Source organism: Diadema antillarum, unplaced genomic scaffold, assembly GCF_040938485.1.
Source record: "Diadema antillarum isolate AM-2024a unplaced genomic scaffold, OU_Dant_1.0 seq00001373_RagTag, whole genome shotgun sequence".
NCBI lineage: Eukaryota > Metazoa > Echinodermata > Echinoidea > Diadematoida > Diadematidae > Diadema > Diadema antillarum.
In genome coordinates this window covers 642,538-657,286 of record NW_027272134.1, presented here as the reverse complement: position 1 = coordinate 657,286, position 14,749 = coordinate 642,538, and the positions used below count along the sequence as shown (strand labels likewise).

The following is a 14,749-nucleotide window of genomic DNA, read 5'->3' as shown; positions in this document are numbered from 1 at the left end:
GTGATCGGACCACTGACTACAGTGAATCGGACTTCTTCGGACTCGGGGAAGTGGGCAAAGCGTAAGCGCCAAAGAGGAGTCGATAGCATAGGCCTCTATAGGAAACTTGCGCCTTGCGCCCACGTACGCATTTGACTAAAACACCGGGACCATGCACCTTTAAAAGTGATTCAAAGCAGTGTAGTGCTTTAGATGCTGATTGGCACAAAAAAACCCCATAGCACTGTGCATCTCTGTCCATAGTCCCTGATACAGGAAGGGTCAAGCAACTCTAAGAAAATGTGGTAATTTGTCAAATTGATTACTGTCAAGAAGGAAATGTTTGTGCTTGGCCTGATACTTAAGATGAATTTCGCTTGTTTTAAATCCTGCGGAATCAAAATATGAAGTAGTGTTGAAACGAGCAACAATATTTGTGTGTTTTTCATTTTTGCGCTTGTTTCATATCACAGGAAGTGTTTGAAGATTTCCACTTTCATGGTTATAATGGAAATCCCCTTATTTTGAAACATGGTAACTAGCAACAGCTAGAAAAAAAAAATGATTACCATAGTGCATTTTTTCTTGCTACCCCTCCATTGCCATGATCACAGTAGCAGCAGGGACAAGTCAGAGAAGCATCATAGCAGCAAGCGCAGCCACCGCCACCGCACCAGGGATGACAGTGACTCTGACTCGGGGGGAGAGTCTGCTGGGTGAGCAAGGACTTCCTTGAATCTTACTGACTTAAAATTGTCTGTTTCTTTTTTCTTCTTCGTCTTCCTCTTGATACTTCTTGGGAGAAACATCCATGGAAAGTGTTTCACTTCATGCCATTCTTGATTTACGGTTAAGAGGAAGGCTGCGTCCTGAAACCTTGCTGGTGAAAAAGCAGTATGGGATGTTTTGTGAATCGTAAGCCATGTCTGTGAATGCTGCTACAGTCACTGTCTTAAGTGGTTTCCTTCTTTGTTTGTTCATGCCTGACTGAAGTCGGCATTGGTTAGAAAAGTGTTGCTTGATTGTTTTAGCCATTGTTTTATTCACATGCCCCTGGGTGCGTTGTACAAGCAAAAGAAAAATTCATTTCGGTAAGCTTTGGTTTATTTTCATTTTTTTTTGTTGGTAGTTTGAGTTTGATTGAGATTTTGGTTTCAGTTTTTCCCTGAGATAAAAGGCAAAAATATGAATACACAAAGATCAATTTCACATTTCACAAGCAAGTTATAGGTATTATAGATGGAAAAAGAACAAACTGAAATTATTGATGTATGTCAAAATGAAAAAAAAAAGGAAGGTGACCTATGGGTCTGGAGATCCAAGAATAGTCAAATCCAAGTTCTGATTTGCAGCAAGGATGTAGCATTTACCTATGAGTAGTCAGCAATATTGACGCCAAGTGAAATTGCTTCATTCTCAGGTCTTCACCGGAGAGGAGTCGGCGCTCCCACCACTCGCGCTCCCCAGAGTCCAAGCGTCACCACAAGAAGGACGAGAGCTCCCGGTCCAGCAAGAAGAGCGGAAGCAGGCGGTCCTACTCCCACGACTCGGACAGGTCCAGGAGCTATTCCAGGTCCCCGGAGAGGCGCTCACATCGGCACTCGAGATCAAGGAGCAGGAATAGGTGAGTTTTCACTGCAGTACTGTAATTGCTCAGTAACAAGGTAGATTACTTATGTGGTCTAAATGAAATATTTCAGCTTTCTCTTAGGAGTGCTCTTCAAAAATTTTGTAGTGATGATTATAACATGGTAAGAATGTTGTATTTACAATGTCCTAGTAGATCACACTGTTTTGCCATTCTACTTCCAATGTAGTGATAAAAGTATCATTTCTAGAATCAAGAAAAAACGAAAAGATGTTATTCAAACTATAACTATATGTTTATTATTCAAGTACCAGTATGTGCATAAACTATGTTACTCATGGAAAGCCTGTTTGTAATATAATGAAATATGAAGCAGCCATATAGACTGTGCTGCCTGGACTGCAGTGCAAATAATGGAACTAGCCTAGAACTATTTGAATCCCAGTCATATACACTAGACGTGAGGAGGGATGTTAACTGCTACTGTAAACATCTTTTCCTCGTGAAACATACTAGGTCCCGCAGTTACTCCAAGGAGAGGCGACGGTCCCGTTCCCGTTCCCTGAGCTACTCCCCCTACCAGCGCCGCCAGTCCCGCAGCAAGAGCCCCAGCTCCAAGACCAAGGAGAAGAACTTCTCGCCGATCCGCAAGAGGCGTGACTCGCCCAGCTTCCTGGACCGCCGGAGAATCACCAGGTTAGTGGTCCAAGACCCGCGTCGGGGTCCCAGATGAAGGTCTGATCCAATGCCTTTGGGCATCCAGGACCATGTTGCATTCTCTCCTCAGTCATGATGTAGTGATGTTTAGCTGGGTGTGCACTCAAGCAAGGGTTGTTGAGAAGTGGATGGCGTGATGCCTTTCAGACAATAAAATTTGAATTATTTCTTAGATCGTGTTAAACCGACTGAGCTGAAGGTCATTCTCAGCATGTCATTGACTCAACAGAATAGCATGACAATTTTTATGAACTTAGTAGCCTATCATTTTGATATTTTGGGGGAACATACCAGTATTCTTTATTGAATTTGTATTCATTTTGTCAAAGGTGTGTTTAGCCAACAATGAAGGCAATCTTCCCCACATCACTTCAATTGAGTCTTATGAAAGCTGTTGTGTGCATACCTAGCTAATTTTTTTTTTTTTTTCAGGAAGCAGAATGAATGGTGTGATAAATCTATGACATGACATTACCAAATTTTATTACAGGAACGAATTAAGAAGTATAAGCACTTGTTATTGGTACTTGTAACAGTATTGTTTTGCAGTGGTATCAATCTTTGCTTGCAGTCCGATGATATTCAACCCATCGATCTCAGCTGTGCAAAATCACAAAGCCATTTTTAAAAAATACAAATTTAGCTATACTGTACTATTTCAAAATATGAAACAGCATAAGGTAGATGGATGATTTAAACAATTTGAGGTGATATTTAGTGACCCGACTGGAAAGTAAATTTGTCTGATACGATCAACGAGGCACTGCAGACAGTTTATGGCTCTGTGCGGAGATGAGATCGTTGGGTCGAAGCCAGGACCAGCGCACCGAGTGTTACACTTGTGTTTTGCAGAGAACAATGGTAGCATCACCACAGTGTGAACACAACACACAAGTTTGTATTTGTGTAGTCTGTATGTGTGTGTGTGTGTGTGTATGTGTGTGTTTATAGATGCACCAGGTTTGAGAGTGATAATGCACCACAGTTTTAACAGCAGGATAATCTTTGCCAGACTTTGTGATAACATGTCACCGTATGTAAGGCCTCTGTAATGAACTTTGTGGATTTCTCTCACAGAGATTGTTGTTTCAATTGCCTTGTCCAATGTTTGTGTATAGAATGTACCGTGATGTTGATGTTAATGGCATGATTGTGTGTGGTTATGATGCATGATGTTGTCTGCTCATTGTTAAGTGTCTGTAAGTATTTTGTGATGTGTGTGGCAGTTAGCAATCTTGTTCCATGTTCGATAGGCTTACCTGTGATCTGTACCATGTGAAGAATCAGTAGATGTAGCTATGTGATATAGATCTAGGTATATGTAAACAGTATGTATATGAAAGCTTGTGATTGTTCTTTTATAATGTTGCTTGCTTGTGATAAGTCATGAAAATTCTTTGGTTATTTCTTTTCCGCAGCATTTTGCATTATTCAATGCATTCCAGTATCTATGTTTCCAGTGATTATTCTCAGCGTAGATGGACCAATTTTATGTGGTACTCAAAAGGCCAGATGTGATGATTGATAAGCTTGCCTGAACACACCCAATATGGCAATACCTAATTTGTATGAAATATGCACAAGCCAACACATTGGCAATATGTGAACCAATAACTGTTGGATGAGGTGGTAGGAAGTCATGCATCTATACAGAAGTGCCAAAACTCCCAGATTTTGTGGGAGGTCCCCCGGAGAGCTGAACTTTCTCTTCATGCTCTGACAATAAAATATAAAAGTCCTTGTATTTGGGGATTAGTTTGCCCAATTGAGATGCACATAATACACCTTGTATCTCTCTGATTGCTCTTTGGAATCCCCCCTAATCAAAAAAATGAATATTGCCAGGCCTGTGTGAGTACATTATGAAATTTGTCCATTATTCTGCTGAGTTTTGTGATATATATACTGCAAGTGAGATATAAATATGTACCTGAGAGTGTGGTCAAGGTTTTGCCAAGAACTTTGTAAGCCCAGCATACGAGTGGTTTCGTTCGGGAGAATTTTGTTCTTCGTCTCTCTTCTATCTCTCCCTGTCTCACACATACAAACACAAAACAAAATGAGAAAAGGTAGAAGAATATAAAGAGAAAATTCAATCAGATTCCTCCACAGGTATAGTGATTTACAATGGTGTATGTTGTATGCTGGGTTACCCCTCTTCCATTCTCTCCTGGCAAATAAACATTCTCCCTGTAGCAGTAGGAGATCAACTAGCAGAGATCGTGGCTACTACGACGACGACCGTCGACGCCGGCGCGATGACAGCAGGGATCGCAGCCGGTCTCGGTCGCGGTCACGGGACCGTGACCGCCACTACTACCGCCGATGAAACGTGACAACATCGATCGCCTTCCAAAAGTGTAGGGGATGCTTTAAAGTCTTTGTCTGTTTAAATCACCACTACTAACCATAGTTCATATTTTCTGTTGATTTTTTGTTCTTTACTTCATCTCACAGGAATGCCAAAGAATGCTGCATTTACTGCCTGCAGAGTTCCTAGCTCTAACTTCAAAGAAAGTTGATTGCTTTTCCCCAAAGTTTGTGCTACTCAACAACCAGTTATGCTGATTAATGCAGCAAGGCAATAGAAAGTTTATAAATATGGTTTTGATCACAATAATTCTGGAAATGATTCTGCTTTACAATCCAAAGTGATTCGACTTAAAAAAATGAAAAGAGAGGACAGTGTGTATTTTGGTACATTGCAATTTATAAGTCACATTACTGAAGTTATCTGTTACGCATTCCCAGCTGATAGATAGATGATTTGCAATGAATGTGCAGTACTGAAATCCTAGAGACATCACTTGGTTGTTTTGTAGCCCAAGCCTTGTTGTGAAAGCTCTGTCGCTAGAAGCAGAGCATCTTTGCTGCAGATTAACACTGCCTAACATTTCACCATGTTATACACACACATCTGTACTGGTTGAATAAGCAAAAGGTGCCCTTTTTCTGTGGGCCTTACATCATTGTTCAAATGTTTCCTTGTTTATTTTGGAAACAAAAACAATTCAGCGTGAAAAATCAAATTGAAGTGTGCAATCAAGATAGAAAAAGCAGAAGATATCATATTTTGCACACTATTTTTTCTCTGTTTTTGTTTCAATTTTATTGTTATGACAGTATACCGACATCAGTTTTGAAAAAAAAAAGTGCATCTTTTGCTCCCTAAGTCACGTACATGAAGCAATATATACACACTAGATGATAGATCTTCCTTTCTATTGACCAGAGATTTCATCGCCAGCCACCACACACATATTCAATCTCCTTTATAGACCCCGTTTACAGTGCGTGCGGGGCTGGGCCAAGCCGCGGCTGAGCCGCGGCCGACCCAAGCCTCAATTGCGGGGCCGAGCCCCGCAATTTTGTCCGTTTACACTGCCAGGCTCGGCCGCGCTTTTAATTCAAACCTTTAAATATTTTGTCGTAGTGGCGCTCTGCTTGTAAACAAACGCAATTTGGTATAGTCTGGTTTTCAGACCCTTTGCCAACTGGATTCCGTGGCGATGAAGTCGCCGTTCGGGCAAAGGCCTTTGCCGAAGGAAAAATCCTTTGCAGGACAAAACCACCTTAAACTATACTAGTTTTCGATGTTGAGGGGGTTAATATCCTGAATAACGAAATAGTACGGGCAGAGGGTTTGGAAGCCAGACTAAAATTGGCCGCGCATTTGGCCCAGTTTGCGTTTACACCGAGAAAAGGCCGGGCTCGGCCGCCACGGCCGGCCGAGACCACCTCCAGAGCGAGGCCAAATGCGAGGCCAATTTTGGCCACGCATTTGGCCTTTTGCGCGTTTACACTGAAGCGGGGCTGGGCCGAGTCGCGGTCGAGCCGCGGACCGAGCCTCGCACTGTAAATGGGGTCATAGATACAAGATTCATTCACAGATCAGATGATGCAATGAAGCATCCATGGACCCGTTCACATCTAGACATTACGGTAGAACCGTGCCAAGGGGATTCCAGCTCATTGGTCAAGATTTGTCAATGTACAGTTGTTAGAGTTTGCACCTGCAAGTGGTAGGCAAAAGGGATAACAGTTGTGAGAGAATGCTTTTGGTATAAGTGTGAGAATGCGAAAAGAATGTGCAGATGTACCCTTGCCCCCTCTTTCTCGTTATGCCCCACCCCTTTTCAGAAATGTTTTTAGCTCTTCTTTGTCGTGTTCAGAGTGGTAACTGTTTAGTGGCAGTTTAGTCTTGTTCTTGGGTGGTGGGTTTTATATCAACATTCGGTGTTCTCTTTGTAAGGAGGCATGATGATTTGTTTTAACCTGTCTAGCAGGGAAAAGGTAGCAACAAGGGGCATGCGGTCACAGAGCATTTAAGATCAGAGACAAATATACAGCCACATATCAGACGCCTTTCAAGCACTCATTTTAATAGTCTTTTCTCTGTTGTCTTTCCTTGTGTTATGTGACATTGTATCATTTCACACAATCTCAATGAGGTATGAACACTCTGATTTGCATGAATACACACACACACACACACACACACACACACACACACACATGGACTTCACCCATCCATACCAACTCATAGACATTCATCTGACACTACCCCATGAATATGTCCACTTTTACATATAGTTAGAATCTTGAGTTGATTCTAGACACTTTGAGTTTTTACTTCTTCTTTTTTTCATGTATGTTACATGTCACATGCATTTTTAAAGTAGAGATTGCCCTGATGGCATGCTAACTAATCAAACTCATTTGCATGTGTTATGCCTGATTTGATTGACAGGTAAGCTACTGCTGTATACTTTCAAGCTGATTATACTCTACCATACACTTTATTTCATTTTATCACCGGAATAAAGTGGGATAGACTGATGTGTGTATTGCATAGCCCACTGTACTGTGGTAGTGTTCTTTCTGACTTGTGAAGTAGACCAAAACACAAAATGCCAATTTCTTTTTTGTCCAAATTACAAAGTACTGTCATTCCTTCTTCTTTTTTTCAGTTAAGTGCTATACTGCTGTGTGAAAAAAAAAAAGTTAAATCAAAATGGGTCAAGAGGTCTCTATTACTATTTCTTCATCCTTGCACCCTGCTTCTTGCATGATGTGATTTGCAAAGAGAGAATTTGTCATCGTATGTATCAAGGCATCATTTGTAGCATGCTACACCTTATGTAGGACAATGTGCCTTTTGACCATGAGAACGTCACACTGCAGAGGAGCTGGGTTGGTGAATTTGCCAGTGTACAGAAACCACTGCACAATGATATGCTAAAAGCAAATCAACTAATGCTCCATTGTGCATTTGCCAGAAGGCTATCTACAGGGCCGAACTCTTTTTTTCAAACTGAAGCTCTTAGTCTGTGCTCAAGGCCATGTTGCTATCCACTTTGACATCTCTCTTTCATTATGATGTTGACCACACATTGCAATGCTTAGAAATTACCAAAATTACAGACTATGTACATTTGTTAGTCCACCCCTGTTAGCCATTTGCACAACATATGCAGTTGGTTGTACCCAAGAACAGCTGATTTCAAGATATCAATTTTGGTTTGTCATCATATGTGATTAATACAATAGATACATAAATAGATACTTGATAATGCCACAGGCATGGTCAAATGCACATTGTCTGAGCTGCCTACCACAAAATATTGTACATGCATGTTATTCTTTCATTAAAGTTCATCTGAGTTGAGCTTTGTTTGACAGCATTGTATTAGGACTGTGTCTCCCATTTTGCAGTGACTGCAGGGACGGATTTTTGTGGGATGCATATTATACATGATCTAAGTTTTAGGTTTGATTCCTAGTCTTCATCAAACTGTACTTCCATTCATTTGCCTTTTTTTCTGAAAAGGTATAAGAATTTCTCTAAGAGACAAGAAAACAGGTCTTTACTAGCATATATTATCAGATTTTTGACATTGCTAAAATCCTAGTATGCTGATTAAGGGTGAAACTAATTACAGCTTTCGCCGGAAAGCCTTTGTCATTATCATTTTGTCAGATGTCCGTCCATGCTGTGAGCAAGATGAAAGATGCAGGCTTACAAATCAGACATATTTCATCCGTGAAATGCGTCATCGGCATGTCGTGGCATAAATGTGATCTGCAATTTTCTGTACTTCATCGCAAGTTTTCCATTTTGATGTTGTGCTTGTGATGGTGGTTTGTAATTTACCTGCATGCTATTTTTGTTTATTCATGCTTTCATGTATAGTTTTGCATGTACATTTGCCCATATTTTACATGCATGATTTTGATTATATCCATCAAAAAAAAAAAGAAGAAAGTTATTTGTTTGCATGCATGGTACATACCTTTCTGTTTATCTCCGCATGCTTGCATGTCAATGTCGTGTTTTGTAGATAGCGTAAGTACTCTTGTTGCTACATGGATGTAGGTAACATGCTGTAGTAAATATCTCACAAAGCATGTCTGTACTACATTGCATGTTAACACCATGTTATATGACTGTCATCTAACTGCCGTTATCCGATATTGTTGATGCTCAAATGTGTATCTGTGTGTGGGTGTGTATGTTGTGTGTGTGTATGGAGCTTTGTTCTGTATGTTATATCAGTATGTGAGAAATTCTGCCAATGTCAATGTTTTGGGGTCATCTGGGTATTTCCTCTCCCTCGTGTATATGCATGTTTTTTTAACACAGCACATCCCAAAGTTAATGAAGCAAGTTCTCCTAACCAAATCCTTTTACATAGTCAGTGGTGAAGAAAGATTAGACTGAAACTCCTGCTTATTCACTGCCCTATTCTAAATTAATAAATGTGTGGCAAAAAAGGAAAAGAAAAACAAAAAAAAAACAAATGCAAACAAAACTAAAAATGATTTCTTTTGAATTAGGAGAGATTCCATCAATGTGACAAAATTTACTTGTATTTCAATAACTTCACATCTTCTCAAGATGTATCTTTCCCTCATCTGCCATCATATTCCTCCTTTCTGTTCCACTTCTCTCGGTCCTACTTTAAAAGTGTCATCCTGTCCAAATGTCTTTATCTTGCCTCCTTTTGCCAATTTTGTGTTTCTCTGCATCTTCTTTTATGTCCGTTTGTCCATGTGTCCCGTCTGTGTGTAGATGTATCGATATGATACCAGTTTTGGTTTGTTTTGTGTTCACCATACCCTTATAGGTGTTTGAGTGTAACTTGTTATGAATAGGGCCAAGTCCCCATTGTCATGGTAACCCAGAAATCAGCATCATTGATTTGACTATGAGTGTGAGTGATGGAGGAGCAAGGTCATGAAAGTTGATAGATTAATGCTGTTTTCTCACTGTTACACAGCTGTTTAATACACATTTCTCCCACTCATCAGGCTCTGCAGAATGTGTGTTACACCTTCGTCGTTTCTTTTGCTGTTATTCAACTAACTCCATAACCTTTCACTCTGCAGCTTACTCTACACCATCAGCAGGCTACGTTTCACTGCCAATCAAAAATGTACTAATGCTTTACAGTGAGTTAGACACCATACTAATCTGCAATGAGTGTAACATCGCTAATGGCATTTCTTCAGTGCAGGTGGCTACCAAATAAAACGCTCACGTCATGTCCTGTTGTATGTGGGATGGTGACGGTATAACTCCACACCATGTGACACAACAACCAGTCACTTATGTACTGTATGTTTTGATGCTTGGAGAACACATAGGTGGGGCTCAAGTAATGCTTGCCATTGTAGCATGAAATATCAATGAAATGGTCTTGAAATTCATGATATACAACTGTAGTGCATATTCATGAACTTTTCAGGAACGAACAAGTAATGGAAGCCCCAAAGTTACCTTACCATTACATGCTTAAAGCGCTGATGTATTAGATTTACTGCTTCAACAAACATGTATAAGTTTGGGTTTGTAGTTTTGTTTACATTTTTTTCTTTTTTTATCATAGAATTTGGATTTTGACAATGTTATTCTGACAGTATTCTGATGATTTTTACTTTTAAAAAAAATTGTGTGTTTGTTTGTCGTTTTTTTCCCCCGGGGGTGGGGAGGATTTTATTATCAACTTCGCAGGATGAGTGAGGTGAAATTGAGCTAACTGACATGATTTTTGTGTTCTCCATACAAAAAAATATAGTGTTTTCCCCTAGTGAATAAGATATAGCAAAGAAGCCTGGAACACTTGTCTTGGTCACCTTTTCATAAGGGATTGATTATTACTGTGCCAGCAAGTCATACTGCACTGGGATATTAATTTGATACACAGCACTTTCTTAATTTTGTTCCATTTGGCTGTCGTGCTGTGTCCTTTTTCATTCTTTTTTGGCTGTTGATTAACATAGGATAGAGAGCACTAGTCACATGGTTGAGTACAGTGACTGCCTGTGAATCATGGAAACCAAGTGGGGAGCCTAACAGTGTTTGTCCAGAGTAAAACTCTGACCAGTGTTCGGCTCTGTGGAGTTTGGACATGTGTGTAACTCGTTACCTTACCCACTCTAAACTGCACCCACTGACTTTAATAGCTATAGCATTCTCAACGATTGCCAGGGGGCGGGCAGACAGACAGTTAATGTTGGAGGAATTCTGACAGCTTTGTGTCTGTGTGTCTGCCAGCCGTGCATTGAATTCAAATCATGATTTTTAGTTATTACATATTTTGACTAAATCTGACTTGAGTCACAACGTAGCATAACATAGAGAGTGTTCATCCCTAATATCTCATCCGCTTACCTTTTCAAGCAATCATTTGCCGTTAATTGATAACTTCATGCGACTCTTGTCTATGCCTGCCCCCCTAGAACACAAAAATGTGCATGTGCATCTTGACAGAAACAGCAGCAGAAAGGACTAAACTCTTTTAAAGGATATTAGTTGGCATGAATTTTAGTTTGCATAAATTCAGGCTGCATGGATTTGAAATGCATATATGAAAATGTTCTGAAAATCTATTATGTTTAATTAATTCAGATATTCAAATGGTATGTTCTTTCCCTCAGTAGCAACTTATTATTATTCTTTTTTTTTTGGGGGGGGTGGGGGTAGAGAGGGGAACATGCATGGTTTGTCACCATAAGTTTGAGAGCAATTTTGATTCAGTGTGGTAGTTTATAAACTGTTGGTGTTCAGAGTTGCTTTGGAGTGTGTGACAAAACCTGTGCACAAATTTCAGTGTTAACATAGGGTGGCAGGCTAGGTGCAATGTGTGTGTGTGTGTGTGTCACTGACTCAATGCCATGGCTCATGTGTCTGACGTGGAAAGAGAGTGAGGCAACATTAACCGCTTTGTGTTTGCCGAATACTTACGCCCTTAACGCACCACTCATCCTACTTAACCATCAGTGACCTACAGAAGGTTGTTTGTTACTATCATTCATTTTTTGAAAGAAAAAAAGTACTTACCTGAATTGTTCTTCTGTTCATTGTTTGAATGTGGATAATGTTCATCACAGATTTTCCACAAAGATGACTTTGTAGTGCTACATAAAGTAGTTGAGACAAAATGATGGCATGGTTCATTAGCTCTGGATGAACAGTTTCCCTGTAGGCATCGATCTGTCGTAGAAAATGTTGAACATCATAGTGTTTTATACTAATACTTGCCCCAAGCGTAGAAATGCTACCTGTCAAAATTTCTTGTGCTTGACAATAAATAAGATGTGCTCCCAGTCATCCATGCCTGCCTATAGAAGTTTGCATTAGCTCTGAGAAAAGAAGCATTCAGTCAAGGACGTATAAATATGTACCTCTGCATGGGAGACATGGCATCAAATTAGTCCAAATAGACCCATAAGTACCCTTTGGTGTAGTGTTTGCTTTAGCAACAGCTTGGTATGGAATTCAGCTCAAAACTTGAGATACACTAAAGCTTGATGAATATATTTTTAAGATCCAAATTGTCAACAAAGGAACACACATCTCTGTGACGAAATGTGGCATAGTTTTCCATTTTGAGTTATATTCCTGAGCTTGTTTCCATGTGAACTTTTTAAGTCACTCTGCTTTTCAGTTGAAAATGTGCCAGGTCGGTTTTTAAAATTAATTTTTATGCCTATTTAGCACCAATCTTACAATGCCATTAACAAGCATAAGCAAGGGATTTAGCTCTTAAGAGTTAACAACTATTTATGAAATAGCAGAGGCCAAAAGTTATGCTTAGATTAAATCCGTTTTCGTTAAGAATTTTGATGTACTTTATTATTAATTTTAGAGAGTAAGACAGTGGTGTCATCGAATTCTCTCAGAGCATTTCGCCATTTGTGCTGGCATTTATAGTCGGACTTGATTCCAGTGTAACCAATTTGTATGGATACTGAATCCTAACAGAAAAAATGGTATGGAGCATTGTTATTTGGAGAGTGCTTGCCTCCCAAAAAAATTGCCAACATTTGTGCAGTTCGTGCACTACTATTCTGGGGTCCAGTAGTCCTTCTAGATTTGTTTCGGTCCAGTTTTGCTTGTGAAACAATTTCCCCTGGTCATGGGGCAAGTGCCATAGTTGTACATAGCCATTGTGACAATTGTTGTATGTGTGCATGTTTTGCATGCTGACTCTTTATCCTCTTTTGAATTGGTCTCTTCCTCGGCAGTGCCCGCAAGTTGCCGGTCCCCTACGAGCGGCCCGGCGGCAGCCCAGCACACTCCGACAGCTCCTACAGTGACCACGAGAAATCCTTCAGCAGGTCACGCTCCCGGTCACGCGACAAAGGGCACGACAGATCCCCGGGAGGGACATCTGCGCGGTGACGGGGCAGTTGTGATTGGTTAGAAACGACATTCCAGTAGGCATGCATAGAGAAAGGATTTACATATTGATATAAGATTTAATTGTTTCAGATGTATGTATATCATATATATATTATATATGTATATACACCTGAAACATTTAAATCTTGTTTCCTGGAAAAGAGGCTAAGCTGCCTATAAGTCTTTTTTAGACAATGTGCAATCTAAATTATATTTGCTGGTTTGAAATATTGCATGGTTACACACACGTTAAAACAGCTACTTTTTGAGATAGTAAAAAGATGTAGTGTGTCGAATCACGTGCAAAACGATATCAGTTTATCGAGTTTGTATATATGACATCTTCCATTTCCGTATTTTTATTTGTTGCCTAAAACAACAATGCCAAGTAATAATGGATTGTATTGTCATTAGTTCCCTGTTAGTTAGTGTCTGCCATTTGTTATGAGCTCTTTGGTGATGTGAAAAATTTATCTCAGTTGGCTGAACCATGTTTACCACCATTGGTTGAGTAGAGCTCACTGAAAAGAATGAAGTGGGCAAAACAATTACCCAGCTTGTAAATGTTCATTGCCCACTAGAGTCACAGATGCTTAATGGTTGGTAAAAAAAGGTTCTAAGCTCTGTTCCTTTTCAATTTAAATCTCACATAAGATATCACACCCAGGTTTATTGTGTGCTTTTTCATACAAGTCAGTGGTGGATCTAGGGGGGAGCGCATCGGGCACGCGCCCCCCTTTATTTTTTCTTAAAACAAAAAAAAATAAAAAAATGGGGGAGGGAGCGTGCGCCCCCCTTTAATTTTGTAAAGGCGCCCCCTCTTTACGGAATTCCTGGATCCACCCCTGCAAGTCCTTTCTCTGTGAAAGTTTCTGAGAGTTATCTCCTGAAATTCTTAAAATGTAGACACATAATATTTTTCTCTGAATTTAAAGTTCTCATGTGAGTAGCCGGCACGTTAGAATCGGTGAGTTTTCAGACTAAGGTATCTATGAATTTATATGCTGTGTGCTCTAACCAAACACAACTGCTGAACTTGCCACCTCCCGGGGAAAGTGTAATAAAAGTTGGAAAAAAATATTGTAACATGTTTTATCACGCATTCATTCTATTTTTTCTTCTTTTAACAATTTTTTTTGTTGTTGCAATTATGCATTGACATCCATCGTCGAGAGTTTTTATGTTGCTGAAGTAGTGATAACACATGTTCAAAGTGAAACACTGGACTTGATTTATGTTCTTGTATCACTTAAAAAATGATGCCCCTTCAGCATTTTGCTGAGAACTTACATCAGTTCTTCAAGAGAGCATTATAAAACCTGCACAATGGTGGTAGTTGGCCTCTATTACAATCCATCCAGTATTCCAGCCGAAATTAATGATTCCCATGCACCATTGGTATCAGAATAATACATTTGTAATGTATGGGTCAAGCAACCCTCAAGGTGAAATAGCAGAGACATTTCTCACAAATCTTTTTCATGTTGTCCTGCTGCCCGAGACTTACATGTCCTGTGCCTCAAGAATGCACAGGGATGAATTATGTATACGATGTGAACCTACACCTAGAGACACATGTATGTATGCACAAATACCCAGCTTTAATGCCCCGTTAGTTGTAACATGAGACCACTATGCATCAGTTTAGACTGCCGTAATGTTTTGCAAATGAAGCCCAATGGTGTATGGTCAGTCGTTCAAAATTAAGCGAAATCTCTGTCGTCCGTCATTGCCGTAACAAATCAAGAGGTAAATTGCAAGAAAACCATTCTTTTTTA

The 14,749-nt window shown here is 39.9% G+C and overlaps 1 protein-coding gene across 5 annotated transcripts in view; it reads left to right on the top strand.

Moving 5' to 3' along the window:
- Positions 1-13,656, top strand: part of LOC139708806 (uncharacterized) — a 35,415-nt gene extending 21,759 nt beyond the window's left edge. For 2 of the 5 annotated variants that reach the window (XM_071620760.1, XM_071620758.1), the window contains 5 exons: positions 597-695; positions 1,400-1,603; positions 2,084-2,263; positions 4,481-4,644; positions 12,815-12,951. In XM_071620760.1, coding sequence (XP_071476861.1) covers positions 597-695; positions 1,400-1,603; positions 2,084-2,263; positions 4,481-4,613 — 616 coding nt within the window. In that variant the 3' untranslated portion in view covers positions 4,614-4,644; positions 12,815-12,951. Of the gene's footprint in view, positions 1-593; positions 696-1,399; positions 1,604-2,083; positions 2,264-4,480; positions 4,645-12,814 lie in introns of all 5 variants that reach the window. The other 3 variants (XM_071620759.1, XM_071620757.1, XM_071620761.1) reach the window with 2 other exon arrangements.
- The last annotated feature ends 1,093 nt before the right edge of the window (positions 13,657-14,749 follow it).